The sequence below is a fragment of the Lissotriton helveticus genome, chromosome 7 (assembly GCF_964261635.1).
Source record: "Lissotriton helveticus chromosome 7, aLisHel1.1, whole genome shotgun sequence".
Lineage (NCBI taxonomy): Eukaryota > Metazoa > Chordata > Amphibia > Caudata > Salamandridae > Lissotriton > Lissotriton helveticus.
Genome location: NC_136068.1, coordinates 564,499,646 through 564,525,301, shown reverse-complemented (window position 1 = coordinate 564,525,301; position 25,656 = coordinate 564,499,646). Strand labels below are relative to the sequence as shown.

The 25,656-nt window shown below is 45.7% G+C and overlaps 1 protein-coding gene across 1 annotated transcript in view; it reads left to right on the top strand.

The window, feature by feature from the left end:
* PARP2 (poly(ADP-ribose) polymerase 2) overlaps positions 1 to 25,656 on the top strand; it is a 231,218-nt gene that overhangs the window by 141,366 nt on the left and 64,196 nt on the right. The window contains exons 10-14 of the mRNA XM_078652645.1: positions 4,775 to 4,877; positions 5,319 to 5,481; positions 21,420 to 21,558; positions 22,521 to 22,584; positions 24,427 to 24,561. Coding sequence (XP_078508771.1) covers positions 4,775 to 4,877; positions 5,319 to 5,481; positions 21,420 to 21,558; positions 22,521 to 22,584; positions 24,427 to 24,561 — 604 coding nt within the window. The remainder of the gene's footprint in view (positions 1 to 4,774; positions 4,878 to 5,318; positions 5,482 to 21,419; positions 21,559 to 22,520; positions 22,585 to 24,426; positions 24,562 to 25,656) is intronic.

Here is a 25,656-nt window from a genome sequence, read left to right as displayed (position 1 = left end):
AAATTGGAGAGAAGACATGGGAAGATTTTCTTAAAGCTTTAACTTTTAGGGACGCAAATGTCATTTGGGACTTGATTAATCATCTTTTTTTACAGATGACAATGCCCCTAAAATTACTTGGTACGTCTCTTCCGAGAATTGGCTGTCCCATTTTTCCCGTATCTTTAAGGGCCCAAATTCTTTACCATCTGATTCTGGCCCATTTGCTACACCTTCTCTCAGTTTGAATCTCCTTGTCCCCTATGTACCAGTTTACAACTCACCTCTGTATCCCATAGATGTGAGTGATATAGTATCCACAATTCTAAAGAGCTCTCCTGGCAAGGCCCCTGGCCCTGATGCGGGTTCCAATTGAGTTTTTTTTGTCATAATACGCCTTTTTGGGCCCCGCTGTTGACAAACTTATTCTGTGCCCGATTTCTCCATGAAGTCCATAGCTCATGGAAGAAATCAACCATTGTGCCCATTTTTAAAAAGGGTGACTGAGGCGATCCATCATGTTACTGTCCCATCTTGCTGTTGGACTCGTCTGTCAAAATATTTGGCAGGGTAATTCTTGAGAAACTGGAGGCACGGGCGGAAGATAGAGGCTTCCTCTCTGAAGTGCAGTATGGCTTACGACTGGGTGTGAGTACAGTCGAACAGTTCCTCTACCTGCACCTGATGACAGGGACATGCGCTAAGGCCAAGCAAGGCATACTACATCATGCCTTCGTGGACTTGTCCAGCTCGTTTGACCTTGTGGACAGGGGCAGGTTGTGGGAACTGATGAGTAAGACCAGGGTGAATGTGATCATGGTAGAACTTCTTATGCGTTTACATTGGGGAACTATAGCCCAGGTACATTTTGACCATGATGGGCAGTGGACGCCTACCTTCAAAGTTGATAAAGGAGTTGGGCAGGTGTTTTTTTTTTTTTAACCCTCTATTTTTCTTTTGTTATATTAATTCACTTGATCCAATTTTACAGCTTAATGGCAAGGACTTGCGTAGGATAGGGAATCTGACTGTACTCGTATTAATGTACCGTGATGACGCCCTGCTGCTGTAACGTACAGCAAGCTGGCTTCACCACATTTAATTATTTTATGGCAGATTTGAAATTAAGGGTCAATCACAAAAAATCATTTATTATGACTTTTGGCCCTAGAAACATGCACTCTCTTAGATTTACTATGGGTTGTATGCCCATTATGAAAGTGTCAAATTTTAGCTAGAAATTCTGCCAGACGCAAATTTTAATTGAGCTTCACTCGTTGAACAGAGAGGGCACAAAATGAACAGCTTAGCCGAGGCTATTTTTAGTTTTGCCTGGAAACTAGAGCAAAAACTGGTTAAAAACCTTATCTCCTTTTACAAAGCAAAATGTATTTCAGTGGGTACCTATGGGACGGGGTCTGGAGGTATGCAAATTGTGATCATTTACAAGTAGCTGAAAATAAATTTCTCTCCAGATTGTTGGCAGTTCCCAATAGTACTGCCTCTATTATTAGCCATACCGAGGTTGGCCTCTCGTGTATATACATCGAAGAAATCATCAAATTAGCACTGCTAATTTTATGGGCCAAAATCCAGAGTTCCCATTTACTAACTTCTCCCGCCGCGTACTAGTAGACTGCATTACCTTGGACCATAGCAACAATATCGCTTGGCAAGCATATGTTTGTTAGGGAATCTTTTTCAGATTTGGGAGTCCCACAGCTTTTTCATTCTCCAAAACGAGATCAACCGGAATAAAAAGTCCCTGATCCGTTCCCTTTTTCAGTCACATAGTGTCCTGGAAAGGTATATTAAGTCTCTGTCTATGGATACCGTATGCTATCACATTGAGATCACTGCATCAGAGTCGGCCGAATCCTACCTTGTATGGATTCCTATTCAGGAACACAGATTTTATTTAACACGCCTTAGGCTGTGTACTGTTCATGTTCTAGTCGATTTCCCCCTACAGGGCAGCTAGTTCTCATGTTTGTCCCGCTGCCCCTGTGATAGTACCAGTCTGCAATCTACAATGCATTTGAGGTTTTTTTGTATTTTTTTTTCATAGTTCCTAGAGTTAAATTCTTACGCCGAATGTTACGATCATTAAGTGTAGATCTGCTAAAGTTGTTACAATGCTTGACCTCTGATTCAATTTGCCATGCTATTATTGGCTTTATCGGTCTCGCTTTAAGGATCAGGAGATATCTTAGGGTCTCAGTAAACAGTGATCCCTGAAATCGTTTTGTATCCCTTCAAGTTTTCATTTTGTTTCCATATTATGCTGTCACTTAAAAAAAAACTTAGATTTGCACATCTGTTTTGATATAGGTATCATGGTGGTTTTTAAAATGTGTGTGTTCCAACAATTATTGTATTTTAATCATGTTTGAAAGTTTCATTGACTTGATTGTAAAGAGCGGTCTGTCCTCTAGGCGCTCTGAAGCAAACAATGAAATACAGAAACAGTTCCCCTGAAACTGGGATACAGCAGACTGTGGTTACCGCTCACAAAATCTGCAGCCAAGAAGAAAGACCTAACACTGAGAGGTTCACGGCCTGTTAGGAAGGCATGGTGTTGGTTTTCTGATCAAGAGGCCACTAAAACTAATCTCTCTTCCGAGTGTGGCAGTAAATCGGAGTAGGAATGCTCTTTGAAGCAAGTGGAGAGCTGGTGAGATTACCGAGGACTGTTCTTTTGATGATCTCAAATCAGGACTGGCTTGAGTCCTCTGTAAAGTTTAAATGGCAAATTTCAAAATGGCTTTCAAAGTGGATATTAGTGGCTGCTAGATTATTCCTAAAGATGTGGGGTTTGCTAACTGTATATAGTATTTGTTTAATGGCTCAATAAAGCAGTTTAAACATAAATTAACATTTACTTGCTAAGCACATGATCTATATCTCGCTAGGACTCTGAAGACAGGATTACCTTTTTTAGAAGTTTCAGACAATGTGCTAAATGACACTCCAGCTGCAAAAGACACATCAGTGTCAATATTCAATGCCAACTTCTAAACGACACAAGTAGTTTATATCTCATAATAATCTAGATTTTTTTCTGGATCCTTGTCTGCAAAGTATATTTTCATTTGTACTGTACTCCGTTAAGCACCCACATTTCTGCCCGCATTTATGAATCTGCATATTACTGTTGTGGTACCCACACAGTCTAAGCTTGCAATGGTTATACTTGCTCCTGAGAAGCCAACAATAATTTCCATCCATCGAAAGCATTCTCTGTGTTTGCTGTGATGGGGTGCTTTTAAAGTTTAGTTCTGTATTAAGTATCATCATTTATTGTAGTCAGTTCTGGCTGGCTTTTGTTTGGTAGAGTTGCAGGATCTTTTTAATTGCAAGTAGGCAACAACTTCAGGTTGGAATTGGATGGCGGCTGGGTTTTTGCCGTAATTATTCATGATTTGCCCAGCCAACACTGGTAGTCAAACAAGCCATTGTTGTAGCACTTACTGGAGACAGCTTGACATGGACTTAAGCCAGCATTCTCCAACTTTGACCTGACAGCTCCATTGATTTGCTAGGTGCCACCCAATTATCTACCTCTGATCTATTATATGGTGCTCTCACTGAACAAGGACATATTCCGCCATTTTAATTCCCATATTGGACTTCTACAGTTAACTCATTCCTATAGACTCTGGTTTAATAACTATGCTGTTGACACCCATAATCATGATGAGCCTTCACGGTCCTACACACACATCTACGTAAAACTTTGCCATGTAAGAACAGCATTGAAACGTTGACTTGATAATAGCTAGTCAGAAAGTTGCTAGCCTGTCTGCCTAACTCCCATGTTTATGGTTAGAAATGTGGGAGGTATTCTAGACCGAAATCTTCCACTGATACCCCCAGTTACGTTCTCTCCATGAGGTGTGTGGGCTTCGTTTGAAGATCTTGAATTTTTATTAAATATCTGCCCCCATCCTCAAAGAGTAACAGCTACGAATTCTCCTGTTCAGTTTCATGTAGAGTAGGCATATGTACGTTTTGTTGACTTATCGAATTATGCATTGGCTAAACTGCAACAATAACATTAAGCAGCTGCTGTAATACTCCTTTTCTTCCCTGGCATCGTCTGTGGCTGGCTACCATGCCCTTAGAGAGTGGAATTTAATTTACTTGTTTGGTCCCCTGTTCTTTCATGGGAAGGACCCAGTTTCTTACTAAATTGTTCAGCCATAGACTACATTCTCTTGACTCACTGTTGATCAAAGTTACCAAGAAAGACTCTAGAAAAAGTGAGTAGGTAGTCACTTGTGGAATGAGCAAACATGATTCATCAAAGGCACACCTACTCATCCCAGACAGAAATCTATACAGCGCCTATCTGTTCAGCTTATTATTATATGCTCTACTTCCCACATGCTAAAACAGCTCATCGACCCTGCTTGCAGTCTTTAAATGTTGATACAAATTGATAGAACATGGACTTATCTATAGATGGCAGTATTTGTGGTGGGTGGGTTACTGGGCCGTTTTGGGGACTCATTGCAGGATGGGCCGGCCCAACATTAGTTTATTTCATAGAGAGAAAAGGGCTTATACCAAGCAAGCTGCAGCGCATGGCAGCATATATTTGGCCTCATGTTTTGTATTTGAGGAATGTTCTTCAGGGTAATCTTCATAGGTTCAAATATATCACTTGTCTTCAGGATGGCAGGTTTAGGACTTACTAGTTCTGCAATTGGGAGTAACTTGTTACGTGCTTTGAGTAAGTTATGTGAGCAGTGCAGAAAGAGCTGTCTGAACTTTTTTTTGTAATTTATTTCAGGTTTCTTGACAAAACTGACAATGACTGGTGTGGTCGGGATTTCTTTGAAAAGGTTCCTGGAAAGTATGACCTACTAAAAATGGATTATAAGCCGAACACTGAGGTAATGCTATTAAAAACAGGCCTGTGTTGCACTATTTACCAGTACATATCTGCATGCATCTAGCATATACACTCAGTCCAGACTGCTTTTGTGTAGTCTCTCCTTTTACAGTCATCCATTGCAGTCCAGCACACTCTTTGGTCTCTCGCCACTGCTTCTTTCACATTTAGAAAGACTGCAATTTCCTCTCCCGGCTTTCCATATGTCATAGATGGAGCACTGCTCAAGCTTGCCTCTCAACATTGTATCTAGTGAATACTGAACACCTCTTCCTCATTAGCACACACTTGTCTTTAACAATTATTCTCTAAATTGTATGAAATTAATGAATAATTCAGTTCTCTATGCAGGATACAATGCAGCGTAGTGATTACTTGTGCTTTTGTTGGTAGTTGTTTAGTGCTTAATGATGTTGTTGTGTGTTTTTTTTGTTTTTTTTAGGATGTTGAAAAAGCGAAGATAGAAACTGAAACCGATTCAGTTCCAAAGCCAACCTCTAAACTAGACACTCGTGTTCAGGACTTACTTAACCTCATCTGTAACGTCCAAGCTATGGAGGACAGGATTGTGGAGATGAAGTATGACACCAAAAAGGCGCCGCTTGGTATGTGACTATGTAATTGAGTCTGTATATTTTCAATACAGGTTCTAGTTTTTTAATTTCTATTTCACATGTGATTATTGCATTTGTTATATAGCCAACCCTAATAAGTGTGTTTGATTCATGTTACATGAAGGTTGATCTTTTTTTCCCAGCCATCTTTATTGGTTTTTGTAACGTTTACAGTGGCGTTAACACAAGAACAAATCTCGCTTATGGTATTGTGCGTGGAATATAGCCTGGAGGTAGCATTTGGTTATAGCACTTTGGAAGTACAGAGCATGGAACAAGAACATAACTGTGAGCCTAGTCTTGAATAAAAATCACAATAGGTTCAGTTGTGGTGCGGTGGTGATTGCAAGCGGCGTGTTTGGGGGTGCAAGAAGGGAAGGTTGATACTTTAAAGAACATTCCTACACCTAACTTCAGTTTGTCTTTCTTTGAAAAAATCTGTTTGCCTTTCATTCCCTGCCCCTCTTTTGCTGTGACCCGTTCATCTCCTCCCAGAATAGTCCTGTCTTCTTTAAACAAATGTGTCCACCTCCTCCATCAAACCATGCGAGAAGCAAGGAAGAAACTGGCAATCGGGATGTAGGTAATTTTACCGATTTTAATTACCGAATCGGTATGATTCGGTAATTACCGAATTGGTATTTACCGATTCGGTAAATACCGATTCAGTAATTGGGAGAAACATAGAAGGGTGGCAGGGTGTCACTTTGACACCCTGTTGCACCCCTCAATGCATGGGTGCACATGTTGCAGACATACATGCCCTTAGGGCATGTATGTCTGCAACATGGCACTGTTTTAAAAGCAAAAAAAATGCTTTTTAAAGGGTTTTCATTATTTACCACCAACTTCTAGTTGGTGGTAAATAACGAATTCTTAAACCCCTGTAGCACTGATTACAGTGCTACCTACATGTCAAAATACAGATTCAGTAAAATTACCGAATCTGTATTTTAACATGCCCCTACATCCCAAACTCCAAATACCGGTCGGTAACGGCCGAAATCGGTCGTTACCGACCGGTATTTGCCTTCCTACATCTGGCCCTAGGTGAGAGGTCAGACCTTAGAGGACGGTCTACAGAATCCTGGTTAAATCATACATATATCAGAGTAGTAGAAAGAGTTTAGTTGCTTTGACTGACATTGGCATCCTCTTTTTAAGGGTGAACAGATGCAAACCAACCACCTGTGCAAATAGGGTAACTTACTTGTGAAATTAGAGAGGGGCGAGTGGTACTAACTGTACCCACTGTGAGGGCAAGTTGGAGCCTGCCCCACTGGAGGGAAGTGGGTGAATGAACAATGGGGACCCAGATACGGCAAACATCTAGAAAACTAACAACACATTTGATAGGTAGAGGAAAATCACAGCACATGGGGGTGCTAGGTGGCGCACTAGCAAGATGGCCGCACTAGCAAGATGGCCGCACTAGCATGAGGCTCCTCCAGCCCGCAGCGTTTATCCTATCATTTATCCTGCTTCAAATCCCATCTGACGTCCAGAAATTGACTATCTGATGGAGAAACACCCCCGATAGACTCGCTGAAAATTTGGAGGGGTTGGGTCTTACCCTGCCCTTGTTCTGACGAGCAGAAGATCTGCCCGAGGTGCCTTGAGTGCGGCGCTGCTGGGAGCCTGGGTACTACCAGAGACGGAGGCAGCACTGCGACCGTCTAGGCCCGAAGAGACGGTGCGGGCAGGAGTAGCGGCCATGATCACTTCGTGCTGTCTGTGACTGGTCGGGGCTCGGCGGAGACAGCCCTCAGGACACACCAGCAGGAGGCGGCTGTTGATATTGCAGGCAGGCGGGGGCAAGTGGCGGAGATGTGCGAGCTGCGGCGGTGCCAACGAGCAGCGGCGGCAAGAGTGACCGGGCCGTGCTGCTGAAGGTGAGAGAAGCTGGCGCTGAGAGGTGCGAGAAGAGACCTGCGCTGAGGGCACATCGACAGGGGAGTGGGGGCTCTGTGGCGCGCTTGGATGTGAGGCGGCTTCGGGGATCTGCGGGATTGCGCCCACTGTGGAGACCCCTCCCGGAGCCGCCTGTTAATGTGCTGTTAGTGCCACTGGGAAGAACAGCCATCGCCTGAAAACACGATTGCAGTGTGGATGGGGTGCGGGGGCTGGGCGCTGTCCCCCCCCCCCCCCCTCGCACTGATCGCCTGAGACCGCCCTGTACACAACCCTTTGGCGCCATTTCTAAATGGAGGTGGCGCGACCACCATTATAAGCAGAGGCAAGCCGGACAGTGCAACTGGCAGCCCTGAAGGCGCACGCCGCTGGAGGGATCACCAGATCGTCTCCTCATGAATGCATGGCATTACACCGTGTAAAGGCACCCCAAAGCTGTAACCTCCCCTAATTAATGTATAAGGCACAAGTCAGCGACCAGGCGACAGGAGTGTTATAAGCAGACCACATCATTGCTGTGCTGCCTCACCTTGGAACTGCTGTGTGTGTGTGTGAGACGACTGAGGGGGACGCACGGAGGCTGGAGAGCCAGATACACACCTGACTTGGGAGTGCCACGCCCTATATGACTGAGGGCCCTTACAAAGCCACTGAAAGGGTTAGGCGATTGGGGCGAGATAAACTGACCAAGACCACGAAGAGCTGTGGTGTGGGTGTGCAGGACTCTGCTTGGGGACCTTCCCTGCCAGTGTGTCAACATGGGGAAGCCGGACACAAGGCAGCCGAAATGTAATTTCGAAGTGAAACGTAGTGCACGTGGCGTGCAAGAAGATCGCGACCTGGAAGGAGGGGGGAGAGGCTCAGAGGGAGACTACAGCACAAGCTAACGACGTACAGAGCATACTTCAAGAAGTACGGCAGGCCTTCGCTACCATAGTGGATACATTTGATCGTATGTCATCACGTATGGACGCAATTGCGCACAAACTGGAGGGTCACAAAGATAGAATTAAGGAAACGGAAAGGCGCATTTGTGATTTGGAAGACACAACTTCTAGGCACACCATGCAAATTGCCCACATGGACTAACTACTCAAAGTCATAGCCTCCAAGAAAGAGGATTTGGAAGCGCGCAGTAGGCGCAATAATATACGCGTAATCGGAATCCCGGAATCCACAAACACAGGAAAAATGGAAGAGTATGTAGGGAAAATGCTGCTGACCGCAATAGTGGCTGAATTCTTCTCGAACCAGTTCGTTGTGGAATGGGCCCACAGATCTCTTGGGCCGCGACCGCCCCCAGGTACCAACCCAAGGCCCATCATAGCAAGACTTTTGAATTATAGGGACCGGGATGTGGCCTTACGCACAGCAAGAAACAAGCAGACCCTGTCATATGATGGGAACACATTCTCCATCTACCCGGACTTTACGCCCATTGTACAGGAGGAGAGGCGCAAGTTTCTAGACTTTAAAAATAAATTGAGGAAAGCGCAAATCGATCATGCATTACTATACCCGGCGCAGCTCCGGATTACGCATCAGGGCAAACAACGATTCTTTACCAAACCGCAACAAGTGAAGGAGTTCCTCAAACATGTGACGCGCACACGTCAACCTGACGACGCCATGGCGGCTTCGCAACAGTCTGCATAGACGGAGCCGCCGCCAAGTGAAACATACCCTCATCGTCAGTACTAGAGTAATAACTGGTATTATACGGGGGAGCTATACCTATCATTAACCGGGCACCCCTCCCCTTAGAGCACGGTGGTTCCATCTCCGAAAGGCTCAATGGGAGAGGGGTTTCTGTGATGCCACCTAGAAATGACCCCCAATGGGTATTCCCCCGGGACTGTACACTGCATGAGGTTGGCAGGACATGTAGTGTTGCATTGGTTTTTGTGTTTTTTTTCGTTTGGGGTGCTGGCAAGGGTGGGAGTCTATTACTGGCAAGTTGGGGCTGCTTCAGTGGGAGGGGGGTGGAGAGGGAGAGTCATGTTTGATACATTGCATACAGTTTATGCATCAGGATTGTGCGATTAATGTAAATGCTGGGCTGACTATTATGGTTATATTAGTGCATCAGGAGCAAATTCATAATTCACTATGTGATAAGGTGGATGGGAGGTGCAGCACCCAATGGGTCGCATGTGAACGGATGTCAGACAGTGGACAAAATGGCTGAGGCAGAGGTAGAAGCACTGAATGTTATAACTTGGAATGCATAGGGCACACATAGCAATGCTACAGGAGACTCATTTCCCTCCCCAGACGTCACACAACTTTGCTGGTAAATGGGCAGAGCATAGATTCTTCTCCTCATACTCCTCCTATGCAAGGAGAACAGCGATACGCCTAAAAAAACGAGTACGATTCCACCTTGCGGGTGAAGCTTGGGACCCACACGGTCGCTATTGTTTGGCATGGTGGAGACTGGGGACTGTTTCCATAACCTTAGCCTGCTGTTATGGGCCGAATGTCGATGCTCCAGATTTCTACACCTCGCTGTGGGCCAAAATATTTGAAGTGGGGTCCAGTCACATCATATGGGGGGGCGATTTTAATGTAATGTACAATCCAAGCTTGGACAGGTCGCACCCGGCCCGTAGCATTACACTAGAGCGCGCAAAGTACTACAGGACACTATAACCACATATCAGCTGATAGATGCGTGGCGACATATGCACCCGCAGGCACGGGAGGGAACACACTACACGGCGCAAGCAGCATCGTGGGCAAGATTAGACTATTGGCTCCTGTCCAGGGGACTGGGCCCTGCAGTAACCCGCGTGCAGTACTTAGCCAGGACGTCTTCGGATCACGCCCCGGTAGCGCTTGCTCTTTCTTGTGCTGAATTTGAGGCGCCACGTAGGGTCTGGCGAATGTATGCCCCTAGCTTATTAGATACGGTCTTTCAGGAAGAATTAAGGGAGGAGGTCCAAGATTTTTTTGTACGCAACAAGGGAACGGTGGACACGGTAAAAACCATATGGGAAGCATTCAAGGTCACAATATGCGTTTTTTGTATATCAAAGGGGGCAGGAGTGCTCAAGGATATCATCAACGCGCTACGCAGACTAGAGGCCAGGCTTAACGCATTGGAAACGGAGATGTCTGCGGGCCCGAATAACTCTGTTCAGGCCCAATTTCGGGAAACACTCACAGAATATATAGACCCAGCACAGAGGGAAACTCGATTTAGAGGAACATACTGGACGGCCAGATGTTACGGAGAGGGGGAGAGGCCGGGAAGGGCCTTGGCACAGATAGTCCTACAGCCTCGCTACTCGGGCTATGTCATAGAACTTGAAGACCTAGGTGGGATAGTGTGTCGCGACACGGCTAACATTTTAAGTGCTTTTACGCAACATTACTCACGACTTAACTCCTCACAACGCAAAGATGTCTTGGACTTAGACAGCTACCTGGGGGATGTTTCACTGGGGTGGCTGAGCGACGTGCAAAGTACCTTTCTGTATGCACCGTTCGAGTTAGATGAAATCCGCGAAGCCATCATGGGGATGCAGTCAGGGAAGGCCACAGGGACGGACGGAATTCCGGTGGAATTCTACAAAACGTACATAGATCTGATGGCTCCCATCCTGCGAGAGGTGTGTGAAGAATCACCCGAGGTGGGAGTTCTTCCGGCATCCATGCGGGAGGCGCTCATAATTTCATTACTCAAGCCATGAAAGACGTTCCAGCACTGTGACTCATATAGACCATTGTCTCTCCTCAATTGTGATGCCAAGATTTTAGCTAAAGTAATTGCAAACCGATTAAGCCTCCTGATGGAAAATTTGATCCTGCCAGACCAATCAAGTTTTGTCCCTGGGAGGGCCACATCCCACAATTTGAGAACGCTCTTTGCCATACTAAACAATGTCTCGCCTGACCTACCCCTAGCCGCAGTGTTTTTAGATGCCACTAAGACTTTTGATTCAATCGAATGGGACTACATCCTTGGGGTGATGTCGCGTATGGGGTTCCCGCCCCTCTTTCTATCGTGGATTAGGCTACTGTATCAGGCACTGGTCGCCAGGGTGCATATAAATGGGCTCACGTCTCACGTTTCAAATTACCAGGGCTACCAGGCAGGGGTGCCGTATCTACCCTGCTGTTCGCCATAGAGGTAGAGCCATTGTCGGCAAAACTGAAACAACATCACAAGGACAAGGCACTACATTGTAATATGCGACAAATACTTATATCATTATATGCCGATGATATCACCCTGTACATACGTGATCCACAGCAGAATTTGAATCCAATCCTTAGAGAGTTCATAGTGTTTGGGAAGTTATCGGGGATCCAGATCAACCAGTGAAAATCGAGTATATTCCCACTGACGGCTGCTACAACTCATTTCTCGCTTGATTATCCGTTGGAATGGTGCGCTGATGAACTGCGTTATTTGGGGATCCGAATGACCAGGGACAGAGAGGAACTTATGAGGCACTGCTATAACCCACATAACGGAAAGTGTGACTAGCTGGATTGCATTACCCCTCTCAATGGCGGGAAGAGCATCATTAATTAAAATGGTGGTGCTCCCCCGGCTGCTCTACCTTTTTAAAATATCCCATATTTCCCGGAAGCTTTCTTCTTTAAGACACTAAGGTCGGAGATGACGCGCCTAGTGTGGGGCGGTAAATAGCCGAGACTGCAGTGGAAAGTCCTTATAAGACCGGATTCACAAGGGGGGGGGTTTGGGATCCCAAACTTGGAACTTTATTATATTTGTGCGCAGGCTCACTATGCATGGTTCTGGATGGCGCAGCCACGGTACATGCCACAGGTTGCGGCTGAGCACTGGCTGGCGCACCCGTTCCAATTGATGGTGCGCTGTACGAAGTGACTAGCCCCAGAGAGAGTATGGCTAACACTGTCACATGCACGATTACAACATGGCAACGGATCGGACGCATGCTGAACGCCACCTTGCTATACTCTCCATTATTGCCACTTACCTATCACCCAAACATGCCTCTTCTTCAAGAAACAATATTTCATAAATTTAGAGAGCACACTAACATTCGCACTTGGGGGGATCTGTATTAGGACGGGCGTTTTTGCACGGCGGAGCAAGTATTGCAGGGAATACAGCACACCCCACTTGACTTGTTTCTTTATACTCGTTTGAGGCAGGGGATACGATCTCTCACCCCAGACTTCCCAGCTGAACCGCAGACCGCAGACTTTGGCGCTGCTGCAAGTGATGCTGCAGAATGTGACGGCCAAGCACCTTGTCTCGCTGCATTATAGAGTAGTTCACACACAGAGAGATCTGCCGGCCACAGCTTCCCGTGCTCGATGGAGTGAGGAACTGGGGATTGAGGTGACGGATGACCACTGGGAATTTTGCTGTTTACAGACTGAAAGGGTGTCGGCCAGCAGCAGGTTCCACATTCTACACTATACATTCCTGAATAGAGTATACTACACCCCAGCTAGGCTATTCAGGTACTGACTAAGGGACTCAGACAGGTGTGATAGTAGATGTCATGCCCCTGGGGCAGGGTTTTTGCATGTAGCGTGTGAATGCCCAGGAGTGAATATATTTTGGACGCAAGTGTTTGGTGCTTTGACATTAATGATTAATGAACAAATAGCGCCCACCCCATTGATGGCTCTGCTGGGCTATGTTAAACCACTGCAGGCGGTGCACCGCAAATATGTTGCCCTTGCACTGCTAATGGCAAAGAGACGAGTGGCCTGCCGCTGGGGGAGAGGACGGGCACCCAAATTTAAGTATTGGATATCAGATTTGGTGACTTGCCAGGAACGCCTCGCTGCATATGCTGAACTCCTGCATGTGCCTCTCGACCCAGGGACATCTGGGCCCCCTTGACGTGCTACTTAATGGCACACCCACAAGACCCAGAGCAGGCAAGCATGGCCACCCCCCTGCGCTAATAGGGTGAAGGCATAAGTAGAGTAACTGTAACTGAGAAGGGGAGAGACAACAAATAAAGAATGTGTGTAGTAATTGTTCATAGAAGATATGCATATGGCACTGTAAGGGGAGCCTTGGTATTGATGAGCTATATATGTGCATTGGAACGGGGTACCCGCTACTTGTAATGAGAGATGTTATTCTACCTCCGAAATGCTGAAGGAACAACTGATATGCTCTGATATAATGTATATAAAACTGATATGCTTAGACGGAACATGAGTGTAAATGCGACCACTATGTGCCAATGATTATTTGTAATGATGTTGTTGATACAATATGTTTAAACAGAAAATTAAAAAAAAAAGAAAATCACAGCACATTATTGATGATGGCTGTAATCATATCATGGAACTTTAAGTTTCTAAATGGAGTAATTAAAGGACTTATTTAGATAGGAAAGGTGCCTAAATAGCAATGCTACAGGAAGCCCATCTAACCGCAACAGAGCTTAAAAGGAGCCAGTAAAAATGGGGAAAGTTTTGGCACAAGAGTTTACCTCATCATCAGGGCCGGACTGGCCATAGCGTGCATCAGGCAATCCCCCGGTGCGCCGCACGATTGGGGCCCGGTTTTGGGCCCCCGGGGTCCGTTTTTGTTACAAGCCGATTTTGCAGCCAAAATCGGCCGAAAACCGGCCCCGACAAAGAGCTCGGCGGTACCTCCAACACCCCCGAGTGGGGAAGGGGGGGCCGGCCGAGCACTTTGCCAGGGACGGTTATGGTTCCCAGTCCGGCCCTGCTCATCATCCAGAGAGGAGCAACATAGATAGTCCCTGTAGTTTCTTTTAAGGCAGATATAATATTCAGAGAGCCAAGAGGCAAGTAGGTATTTAGGACAAGCTGGTACATCCCAAATTGTTTCAAGGTAATCTTCAGTCTGCTGGTGTAATTCGTACATTATATGATGCTGTGGAAGGGGGCCAGGTATATACTAAACAGATGCCTGGATAGTTCAAGCTAAACTAATAGGCCGCTAGGCCGCTCATTGACTGCTCTGCAGACTATTGTGAATAATTTGAATTTAACAGATTTATAGAGAAATTAACACGTGAAGCAAGGTGATCCTGCTTTTACTCTCCACCTCATGGCACCTGCACAAGAATAGATTTGCTTGCCCCATACGGAGCAGCTGGCAGATAAGTAGCCTTCATTCGGTGTTCATCAAGTCTTAAAACTAGATACATTGAATCTCATCTTGTGACATATAACACACACAAATGTCTCTTACTCCGAGTAAGATGCAGCTCAGAAAATGTCATTTCAGCTTCCCATGCTGAACACGGTTTGGTAATCTGTAGTGAAAGGTTACAAGTCTATGGAGAGATCCCATGATGGCAAGAAATGCATGATAACTGCTCGTGTGTTTTTCCGGCGTTGGTATACCGTTCTTGCCACGTTGGTCAAACTAAATTAATCATTGCACTGTTAGCGTCTATATGGTTGATGGTGGCTGGGCACCCTTTATGCTATAAGTGGCTGCAAAAAGACTCAAAAGACTAAAAAGGACTGCCCAATAGTGTTGTAAATACATATAAAAGCTGGTTTATTCAAAGTTGGGATTATTCAGAACCTGTATTGGCAAACCCATTAGGTCTCGCCTTTCAGTGTCGCCACCCGATATGTTGTATTTGCTAATGCTGTCCTACACCTGCAAAAGGGAAACCAGCATTGGCAAAGCCAAAAAGCCCATCTTTGTCTGACAGCCGACTGCAGACTTTATCTCTGGTTTTGAAAATACTCGCTTTGTCATTTTTTTTATTGTAAAACTTTATTTGTTGGGGAAACTGCTGTGCCCTCGTGAATATAACAAAAATAAGTGTCTATAAACAAAAATATTGGTTTGGTCTCAAAAGCACACATTGCTAGAGTAGTTCCCAGCACCGAAGTTGTGTGAAGATGTTCTCTGTGAAAGAGCGGAATGCTGTCACTCACAAAGAAGTTAGTCAACAAATGACATGGGCTGCCCCACTTGCTGTATGCTGTAGTGGGCTGAAAATAATATGAAGGATACTATAACAGACCAATGGAAGAAGAGAACTGTCTGAAAGTCCTATAGGTAAGTATATTTTACATATAATTTTAGTAAAATCGAAAGTCTCTCGTTAAAATCAGGCCTAAAAAGGAGAAAACTGAAGACCATGCAATGGTGTAGGAAGCTGGCTATTTGCACAGGCTACCTCCTTTTGGTATACCATATAAAGAGTCCAGGGGTTCCCTTATGAGTGGACAGGGGCTTGCTCTAGCAATCCCAAGGTGCTCTTCTAGAGGGTAGTGTGGTCAAGCAGCCTTAGGCTTATCAGAGAGGAGTGTTCGACATCTGCTGCCCACACACAGCCAATAAATGATACATACAACTCAATAAGGAGATCACACCGATTTATAAAAATAACACTTCTCTTTATTTAACCAGGCACCAAGATCATGAAAATCAGGTAAGTACTTTTTAAAATAACCGGTTTATAGAAAACAGGTTTTTGATACTTTAAATTGTTATTGAAGCACTTTGCAGCAATGTTAACGTAGGAGGAAAACATATGCTGCATACGGTCACTTTACAACGAGCTATGTGATCTTCACCGGGATTTAAGGTGAGGAGAGGGCAAGGTCCAAAGCACCACCAACAGGTCACCTTGGGAGACACTCTATTGTTTGGGTTCAGAGGTGTGTTTTTCAGCATCGGGTGATTTAGATGCTTTAAATCGTGATTGAAACACTTCTCGGTAATGTTAACTTCTGGAGGAAAAACATGTATGGGACCATTCTTCTGGACTTAAGGCGAGCATGGGGCAAGGTCCAAGGCCAAACCAGCAGGTCACCTCCAACCGCACTAGGGCGGCCGGGTGCAGTGGTGCAAACTGTGTTGGGTGCCCAGTGTTATCCAATGGGGGATCGGTCCAGATACAAAGAAGCTGCAGGTGGGGACTGCGAGGTCAGTCCGGCTGAACCAACGATTATGTTTAGGTCTTGTGATGTTCGGGGATGTGGGGACACCTTTGGTCCTCTTCTCCTCAGGCCGGGGCATCCGGGTGCAGAGGATCTTTGGGGTGTTGGGTTTCTTTGTCCGGTAACACTTGCAGTTGAGGGGGGCTGCAGGCAACGTCTGAGTTTGAGGGACAAAACCAAAGTGGAAAGTTTCTTGAGGGCTTAGGGACCAGGCTCATGCCACTGGCCCGCTTAGACGCGTGCTGGGTTACTCGGGTGCAGTGGTGCTTTGCGATGTCGGGTTTTGGCGGTAGCGGAGTCCTTGCTGTTGTTCTTTGGGTGTCTGCAGATGCAGGGAAGCAGCTCTACGGAAGTCCTTGAGTCTTTATTAAAGGCAGGCAGCCATCCCAGGCTTTGGAGGTGTAACAGCTTGCAGGACGAGATGACTTTAGCGCCGTTCAATGGGAAAACAGCAGACAGGCCGGCAGGGCTGGTGCCACGTTAGTTGCTCTTCCTCAGTCTTTGCTTTTGCTGCTGCTCACAGTGGCACCTTCATTGTAGGTCGTCAGGATCTGATTCTCTGCTGACAGGGGCTCCCTCAAGACTGAATTTAAGGGAGTATAGGGTAGTAGCTAATGGGCTACTGACCCCTGGGGTCCCAACGCCCCCTATAGGACCTCTTCCTGTGGGAAGTGGGCATAACCCTGTCCCAGAGTTCCTAGGTTTGCCATCACCAAGATACCCAACTCCGAAAAGTCGTGTCCACTTCAGGTTAGACCGCCTTATGAGTGGTACAAGCTTGGGGTGGGCACGCCTATTTGACTAGATAATTTTCCCGCCTGTTCAAGTGCCAAATGGATTTTGACAAAGAGGGTCAGCTTCTTCTCCTGTGAGAGAAACCAGATTCACATACCAAAGGCTGTAGGCGCTTTGAAGCTCCCCTGCCTTGGAATGTTAATCTGCAGGTCATTCTGTGGGAGGAGGTGAAAACACTCCCTGTCCAAGCAGGCCTGTTTTCTAGTCTCTCAAGAGCAAATCCCTCACCCTTTGGGGGTCAGACCCTCCTCTCTGGTGGCAGGCTGATAATAGCCAATCAGTTGTCACCAGTGGCTGGTAGGGTTCCAGGGGGCAACTCTAAGATGCCCTCTGTGTGCATGTATTCCTAAATCCGACACTGGCATCAGTGTGGGTATGAATATGAGATGTTTGATACCAAACATCCCTCTTTTCAGTGAAGCCATCATGCAGCTGGGAAACTCGTTTTCACCAGAGTCAAGCAAATGTTTTAAAATGGCTTCCCTGATCTATTGTACTGGCAGCAGTGGGAGTGACCAGCACAGGGGCATATCTGCTCATGCAGCTATGTCCTCCCATGTAACATAAAGCACCTGCCTTAGGGCTGTAAGCCATCCTGTAGGGGTGACTCACTAATATTTCATGCAGTGTTAGGGGACATGGCTCAGAGGGATGTGTATCCTGTTCTGTTTTCACTTTTGGGTCTGCACCGAAACAAGCAGCTGTCTTGCACAGGTTTGGTGAGGGATCGTTTGGAGTGGCACAAGTTGTGCTGCAGGCCCCAGTGACCCTCTTTAGTACCACAGGCCCTAGGTATCATGCACATTCTATCCTAAGGGCATCGTAATACGGATGCCGGAATATCCGTCACGTTTGTGACTGAGTATTCCCTCTACCAATTTCTAAATCAGTCCCAGACTCTTTGAAAACTGTTCGATTTGAATGCCCTCTCTTGTTGGGTCACCGCCTAATCGGATTGGATATCGCCTTTTCTACTGCAACAAACCTTTTATCCATATACATAAGAAGCCAAAAAAACTACCAAAATACTCATTTATTTCAACATATGGAGAGCTCCTGCAAGAAGAGAAGGATGTTCTAACATTAGTGGGTGGCTGGAAGTATGACTAAGTTAAAAACCTGTGTTCAGTGAACTGAATTATGCTTTGCCGGCAAGAACCTACAGTTCTTTAAGCAAGCATACTCAACACAGCTTTATCCAACAATAGTTCTGGTCCTAAGCAGGAAGGATGCTGTTAAGAAAGACAATAATAATACTCTCCCTTCTTACCCAACGTTTCACCATCTCTCTCTCTCACACACACACACACCTATCCCATTAGGTTATGTCTCTATAATGTAAGGACATGATTGGAGCTTTGGTTTGTTTTATATTTACACCTTCTTGTTGTTTGTAAATTGCCATTGTTTGTTCTGGCTCGTATTGGCTTTTGCTACTCCCTGCACTGTGGGTGATTGATTCATTCATTGATTGGACGTGTTTGATTCATCTATCTTTTGTGGTCTTTGAATTACTGCTCCTTGCAATGTTTCTGTTTTAGACTCAGTTCACAAAAGAGCACTCGCTGTATATGGGGAACCAGATCCTAATTATACTTTATAACATCATTAATTTATGAATGAGTTTTTATTCATCCAAACACGTATTTATAGGCCTGTCCAAGTGCACTTTGCCTAGCAAAAGTAGTTAATTATAGGGCTGATGTTCTTCTCTACTGTTTGAATCGTGCTCAGCATGGCATCATCAAACAGTATGTTCTCTGGTCCTCACCAGAAAGGATACTTTTTAAAAGGATATTGAGGTGTGTGTGGCTGTCATCCAATACCTCCTCTTGCAAGCTAGTGGCACTGAACTGAATCTTCTCCACCTCAGCAGTACTCTTCTTCGACTGCTTTTGACTATGTAATCTAGTTGTGTGACCTATTATGTGGATGTGCACATGTGCATGGGCAGAATGGCATCTGGTTATGTTATATATATAATTTGTAGGAAAACAAAAGGTAATGGCTAATGCCAGACCTAAAAATTTGGATCAGCAAAAATATGATTGCCACTTTCGTCCCACATACAACACCGTAGAAGAATATTGGGCATGTTTTTCTGTATAGAAGGTATGGTGTTCTTTCTATTCACACACTTTAATTGTGCATTCATTTCTTTGTGTGAGAGCATTAATTGAGCATTGATTGAAGATCAAGTGCCAGGCTTTCTGCCAAATCCTTGCACACTACCTCAAAGCATCTTGCCACTGCCACCAAAAAAACGTTGTTGGAGCCAGAGACCGATTGCACAACACACCCTACATAAGACAAAAATAAACAATAGACAATCAGATGTAAAACATTGTTTAACAAAAACCAGTAAATGCTGGCAGTTACCATCAAACAATGACAAAAGATGTAATTTTTGGAAGCATTTGAAGAGACAAATGCGCCACAGATAGTCACAAAGACCCTGGCACACTCTGCCGCTGTACAGCCACAGGTCTAGATTGAAGGCCATGGGCCTAGAAAAAGGCTTGACCTGCCGTAATAGGCATATAGAGGTACCACTGTGAATGGAACTGTCCACCAATCTGCCAGGTAAATCTTTTGTTAGAAAATAAAATACCAGCCGCCTTGCACTCTCAATCTTTAATCAAATATGTTATCTTATCCAACTATTTGTATGAGTTTGACATTTGGGCACATGCTATAAATCGAATTATCTTGAAAACAGTGTAACTGATTTTTTTACAAAATTAATTATTATACCTCTTTAAAAAACTAAAAATAGAAGTCTCTGCTCATTTATGCAAAGTACCTCATTTACTGGGCCATCTTGAGTAAAAGGGTGTGACACGCATTGATCTTCAAAGACAGCCCCCTAGTAGTAGGATGTAAGAATGCGTTTTTGCTCAATTTTCCAACAGCAGTAACATCAAACCGAGATTACACATCGATACAGAAGTTAGAACGCAAGCCTGAGGAACAGGTTTCATTTCCTGCGCTCACGACTTGGGTATGAATCGGGTGGCTCATGGCACTAAAGTGCGTCTCAGGCCAGGTCTTATGTTATCAAGATGATATAGGGCACAAAAGGAGCAATACATTTGACTACTGCAGAGCTGAAAAGGATGGTGAAGTATTCACAAATTGATGTGAACCTGTTTGTCTATTGCATGCACGTTTCAATGACTTAAAGTAAAAGACTGGCTGGAAAGTGGTCTTATGCTGGGTGTGGAAATGTGCCAGGGCAAAATGCCCTCATTCAGACTTACTCCGAATTAAGTACACCAGTAGCAGAAGTGGGCTGATCCGTTGGCTCATGCTGTAGTGGGCGGAAGAAATATGTGGATTACCCAATAGACTAATGATTGAAGAGGAATGGCTGTAAGCCCCTTTTTGTAACAATATAAATATATATTTATTTTAGTTTTGACTAATACCAGACCTCAAAATACTTGTTAACAAATACAGAACCGCTTCCACAGCAGCTGGAAAAAATTCCTACCCCTGCACTGACGTGATCGACAGGCCAACTCACCCTTTATCATCATGGGCACCTACTTTCCGAGCCTGAAAACATCCAGAATTCATAAGATTGTGCCACCAAAGCATGAGGCAGAAAACCCTGTGTTTGTAATGGTCTGAAGATAGGAAGTCACCTTACTCACTATGCACCTTGACAGAATATGTATGAGTGCTGCAACTCACAAATGTAACTTGCCATGCCAGCTAGGAGTGGCAGTAGCATGCAAGACATACATGGAGTGGCAGGGTCAGCATGTGCGGAGTCGCAAGGTTAAATTGACACTTGACGGGTAGAGTAGGGCACGCCCAAGATGAGGACGGGGTGGCCAAAATTACCATGGGCTAGTTTGCCCGAACCTGGACAAACACAGTGGGGAAACTGACATGTCTCTGTCTTGAGAGAGGTGGCAGTAAATCGAGAGAAGAGTAAGCCTGTCAAAACTTACTCAGTGAATGTCTGTAGAGAAGCAGTTGGAAAGGGCTATGGAAAAATGCCACAGTTCATCTGTACTCCTACATCGTCAAACTTAGCGCTCATTATCCATTTGTAACTGTGTAAGACTATGTAGGATACTGTTGGCAAGTTTTAAAACTTAAAACTGTGTCAGATGAGTAGTCATTGGAGATAAGTGAAAACTGGATTTATTTTTGTTCTACCCATAAAGAGATTAATCAATAATTGATGCACTCGTTTGTAAATAAACAAGACAACAGATTTTCAGTTATTTAGTTACTTTTCGAATATGCTCCCATTTTGTGTTTTGTTTAACTGCTTTTTTATTTTTGGATAATCTTTTCTTGTGTAGGAAAGTTAACTTTAGAGCAAATCAAAGCTGGATACTCGTCTCTGAAGAAAATAGAAGACTGTATTAAGAAGAACCAGTCAGGACGGACCCTGGTGGAAGCATGCAACGAGTTTTATACGCGAATCCCCCATGATTTTGGGTAAGTAATGATCTATACCACAACAGAATGGAACAGACCTATGTTGTTCTGCTATCTGATGCGATCTACATGTACAACTTTGAAGCACACTGACTCTTATTTCTTTTGAAATATAAGGCACACTCGTACATGCATCACGCAGAGTGGGGTGCTTTGCAGAGATGGGAAGTGTACACTTTTCAAACATATTAGGAGTGTGGTAATGACATAATCATGGGCACTAGGTCCTCAATTTCTTTAACAGGTCACACTCTAGATGTCTGTTCCTCTGTGAAAGAGCAGGATTCTCGAAGTTGCTGCAAGGCGCACTCTGCTACACATTTCACTATTCACATTCTGGAGGGCCTTAATGCATGTACAGTTCTCAACAGACTAGCTACATATTGAGTTACAAATAGGTAGATTGTCTTTTTTGGTTATTTTCATTTTGTATTCCGTGCGTTTTTCTTCAGCAATATACAATCATTAAAATTGGTATAAAAAATAAAAAACGCATAATACAAGGTATTTTTTTTATACAAGCATGTGACGTCCTAACCAATTGCAAAGTAACTTTTTCTTCTACGTAATGCGTTTCTTACACGTAAGTGTTTCTTCTACTATGGTAGCTGATTCAGCATGAACAACTTGGTGCAGAGGTGAGCAGTAGAGATATGACAGACTGCAGAAGAGCAAAATTTAATCTAATATGAGAACTTGTGTGGAAAAGTGTGAGGTGTAATCTGATTGTTGGCCCGGGTGACAGTGAGACCTTTCACCGTTTCCCTCAAACCCTGGCTTATTGAAAACTAGTAACGCTCTGCTCCGTGCCTTGTTTAAATTAAATGCAATTGTGTTGGTTTTTTTTAACTTGCTTTGATTTTGTTTATCCTCATAGAAATGATTTAATGAATCTGAATTTTTTAATTAATTAACTTAGCCTCCAGAAGATGACCTATAACAAACATTGCCTTATGTTACAGCTTAAAGACACCACCCATGATCAGAACAGAGGAGGAGTTGAAAGAGAAAATCCTGCTGCTCGAGGTGAGAAATCCCATAGGCCACGCTAGAGCTGTCAGTTCAAAAGCACTGCTGCATGTTTCCATTTACTGTGGACCTTCACCTCATAGTCACTTTGTGCTAAAGTCTGTAACGTTAGAAAGGCGATCCCAGGGGAGACAGAAGATGTCTGTCTGTTCACCCCACGGACCCACCTCTCTTTATGGAATAGGCCGAGGGCCGTCGAGGGGCCTCCTTGGCGAGGCTCCTCTCCTACAATCGTAACAGCCGGGCAATCACACTACCACAGAAGGACACCACACGGACGTATATTCTCAAGAATCTTTATGTAAGGAATCAAGGCAAGTTCTCGTAGCAGTATATACAAAGGGATCGAGGGACCCTTAAAGTCTTGGTATCAGGAAAAAAAGGGGTAGCGGGACAGTCTGGGTACCAACTGGTATGAGGGTAGTTCAAGTGGTGGGGCCGCGACAGCGTCAGCAGGGCCTCGAAGGTGGTTCAGCGTGGTCAGGCCGCGACAGCGTCAGCAGGGCCTCGAAGGTGGTTCAGCGTGGTCAGGCCGCGACAGCAGGGCCTCGAAGATGGTTCAGCGTGGTCAGGCCGCGACAGCGTCAGCAGGGCCTCGAAGATAGTTCAGCTTGGTCAGGCCGCGACAATGTCAGCAGTGCCTCGAAGATAGTTCAGCTTGGTCAGACCGCGACCGCGTCAGCAGGGCCTCGAAGATTCCAGGTGCAAGAGTTCTGATCGGGATCAGCCACGACGAGGTCAGCAGGGCTTCGACTCCAAGATACAACTGGAGTCCCAATCCAGGGCTGGCCCATATATAGGACTGGAGTCCTTTGATGTCCGGACCCTCGCGCCTGGGGGTCAGAGGGGCCGGGATGAAGGTATCCAGACACCCAGCAGGGGGGTGGAGCCAGCGCCCAGGGAGGCTGGAGGGCGATCGATACCAGGCGTCCGGGGACGGCTGGAGGGCCATCGAAACTTCCCTCCTCCGGGATCCGCCAAGTGGCCACTCTACCACCTGGAGGGATCTTGGTGCCTCGATGTCGGGGTTTCGCTGGGGCCGGGGCCGGGCTGAGGCCACGTGCTCGGGACGTGATGGGCCCAAAATGGAGTCGGGCCGGGAATGGTGGCCTGGCATGGCTGCCGGGCTGGCAGAGGGGGGGGCGAGCCGTGGGTTGCCAGGGGGGCTGCTCTCGTCGAGTGTTCGTGAAGGTTCGTGTCAGGGGGGGGGCGACAGCGGGTCGATGGAGGGCCGATGTCGTCCCGGGCCCGTCATGCGGGAGGGGTAGACCACGCCACGAGGCCGGGTCCAACATCTGTGAAATGCAATGAGAAACCAGATGAGCAAAGTGAAAGTAAGACTTGGAATAGAGCTGAAGTGAGTCATTTTGTCTGCTTCTACCACAGCCCCCACCTGTTTAATCATTTAGTTGCAGTTGTGTAGTAATTGTCCTCAGTAGGGTTCCCTAGTACATGCTCTTACAGTAGCTTTATCTTGGTTCCCAGTGTAGCCTGAAGAATTGTTACCAGTTCGTTTTTACATAAAGGTGTCGGAGTTTTAGAAAAGAGCAGAAGCCTGTGGGTGTAACAGTGTTTGCCTAAGCCTCTAGGTGATGAGTGAAGCATACTTTTCATGTATTTCAGCAATCCTTGTGTATGCTCATTTTGAATACCATGAAGCAGTGTGGAAGCTCCGAGCTATTTTAGTAACTGCTCTTTTCTATCTCGGTATGCACTGGTAATGCCATTTCAAGCTCGTTACAAATATTACAATCCCTAGCATGGATATAGTTTTCTTTAATGGCACAGCAGGGTGTTTGAAATATCCTTTGATGTTTTTTCACGTTTTCTGTTTTTCAGGCACTGGGTGATATTGAGATTGCAATTAAGCTTGTTAAGAAAGAGGCAAACAGCCTGGAGCATCCCCTTGACCAGCAGTATCACAAACTGCACTGCGCCTTGCAGCCCCTCGACCACAACTCTGAGGAGTTCAAGGTGAGAGTCCACACCCTTTGATTCAACAACGTACAGACAAATGTAATACCAAAGAGTGCAAGGCAAACATATGAATAATTATCTTCTTACAGTTTGACCATTGAATGTAATATTATGTGCCGTAGAATGGCAATGCAGCACCACTCCTGCATCATTTAAGAGTGTGGCACCTTCTGGGCCACCTTCTGTTATTGGATGTCATTGCTGTCTGCAGTTTCATTCCATGCTGATGAACAGGGTTGCCTATGCTGTATAGCTTGGTCTGACATTTTAATTGGTTTTCTTGGTAAGAAGTATCTTATGAGAGCCAACATAATGGGAGAGCCACTACTCCTCTGTCTTTTGTAGTATACTAGTACCTCAGACTGTTATCAATTTCAGAGTGAGACTGTGCTACCAATTTGGAATGTGCATCTGGGTTAGATCATGCAGGAATACCATCACCATTTTTAGGCACAGTAGTAGATTCCGAGGTGCCCGAAAGCGGAGTTGGGCTACCCAAATATGGCATGCATCGCTTCGTAAAAACATGGAAGCTGGGCAGGGGTCGCTCCGGGTCCCGGAAAGGGCGGAAACCTTTGGGCTCTGCACCACCCACATCCCTCGTCGCGTCGGCCGGGGAGAACTCGAAGAGTGATGATGCTTCTTTGACCTCTTCTTGTGCTGCGACTCACCTGAGGAGTGTGAAGACGAGTGGTAGTGGTGGCTCCTCAGCCGGTCCCTCGACCTCCCGCGCGACCGGGACCTTGAACGATGCAGAGCCGACTGCCGGGCGAAGCTTTTGGGACCGCTCCCGCAACGACTTCGGATTCATGGTCCGGGAGTCTGAACACAACTTGTTGTCAAGTTCCAGGCACCACAGGCACACGGGGTGCGGATCCGTCACCAGCATCGGTTTTCGGCAGGAACCGCAAGCCTTGAAACCGGGCATCCCTGACGTGCATCAGAAGTCAAAGATTTAAAACGGTGTCGACAATAGTCGGCAGAAAGTCAGTTAAAAAGTGACTGAAGGTACCGCTCTCTCCGGATCTGCCCTGGCTGGCACAGAAAAACAAAGAACTGACATCAGCTCGCGTGGGCAGCGTCTAAGTAGCT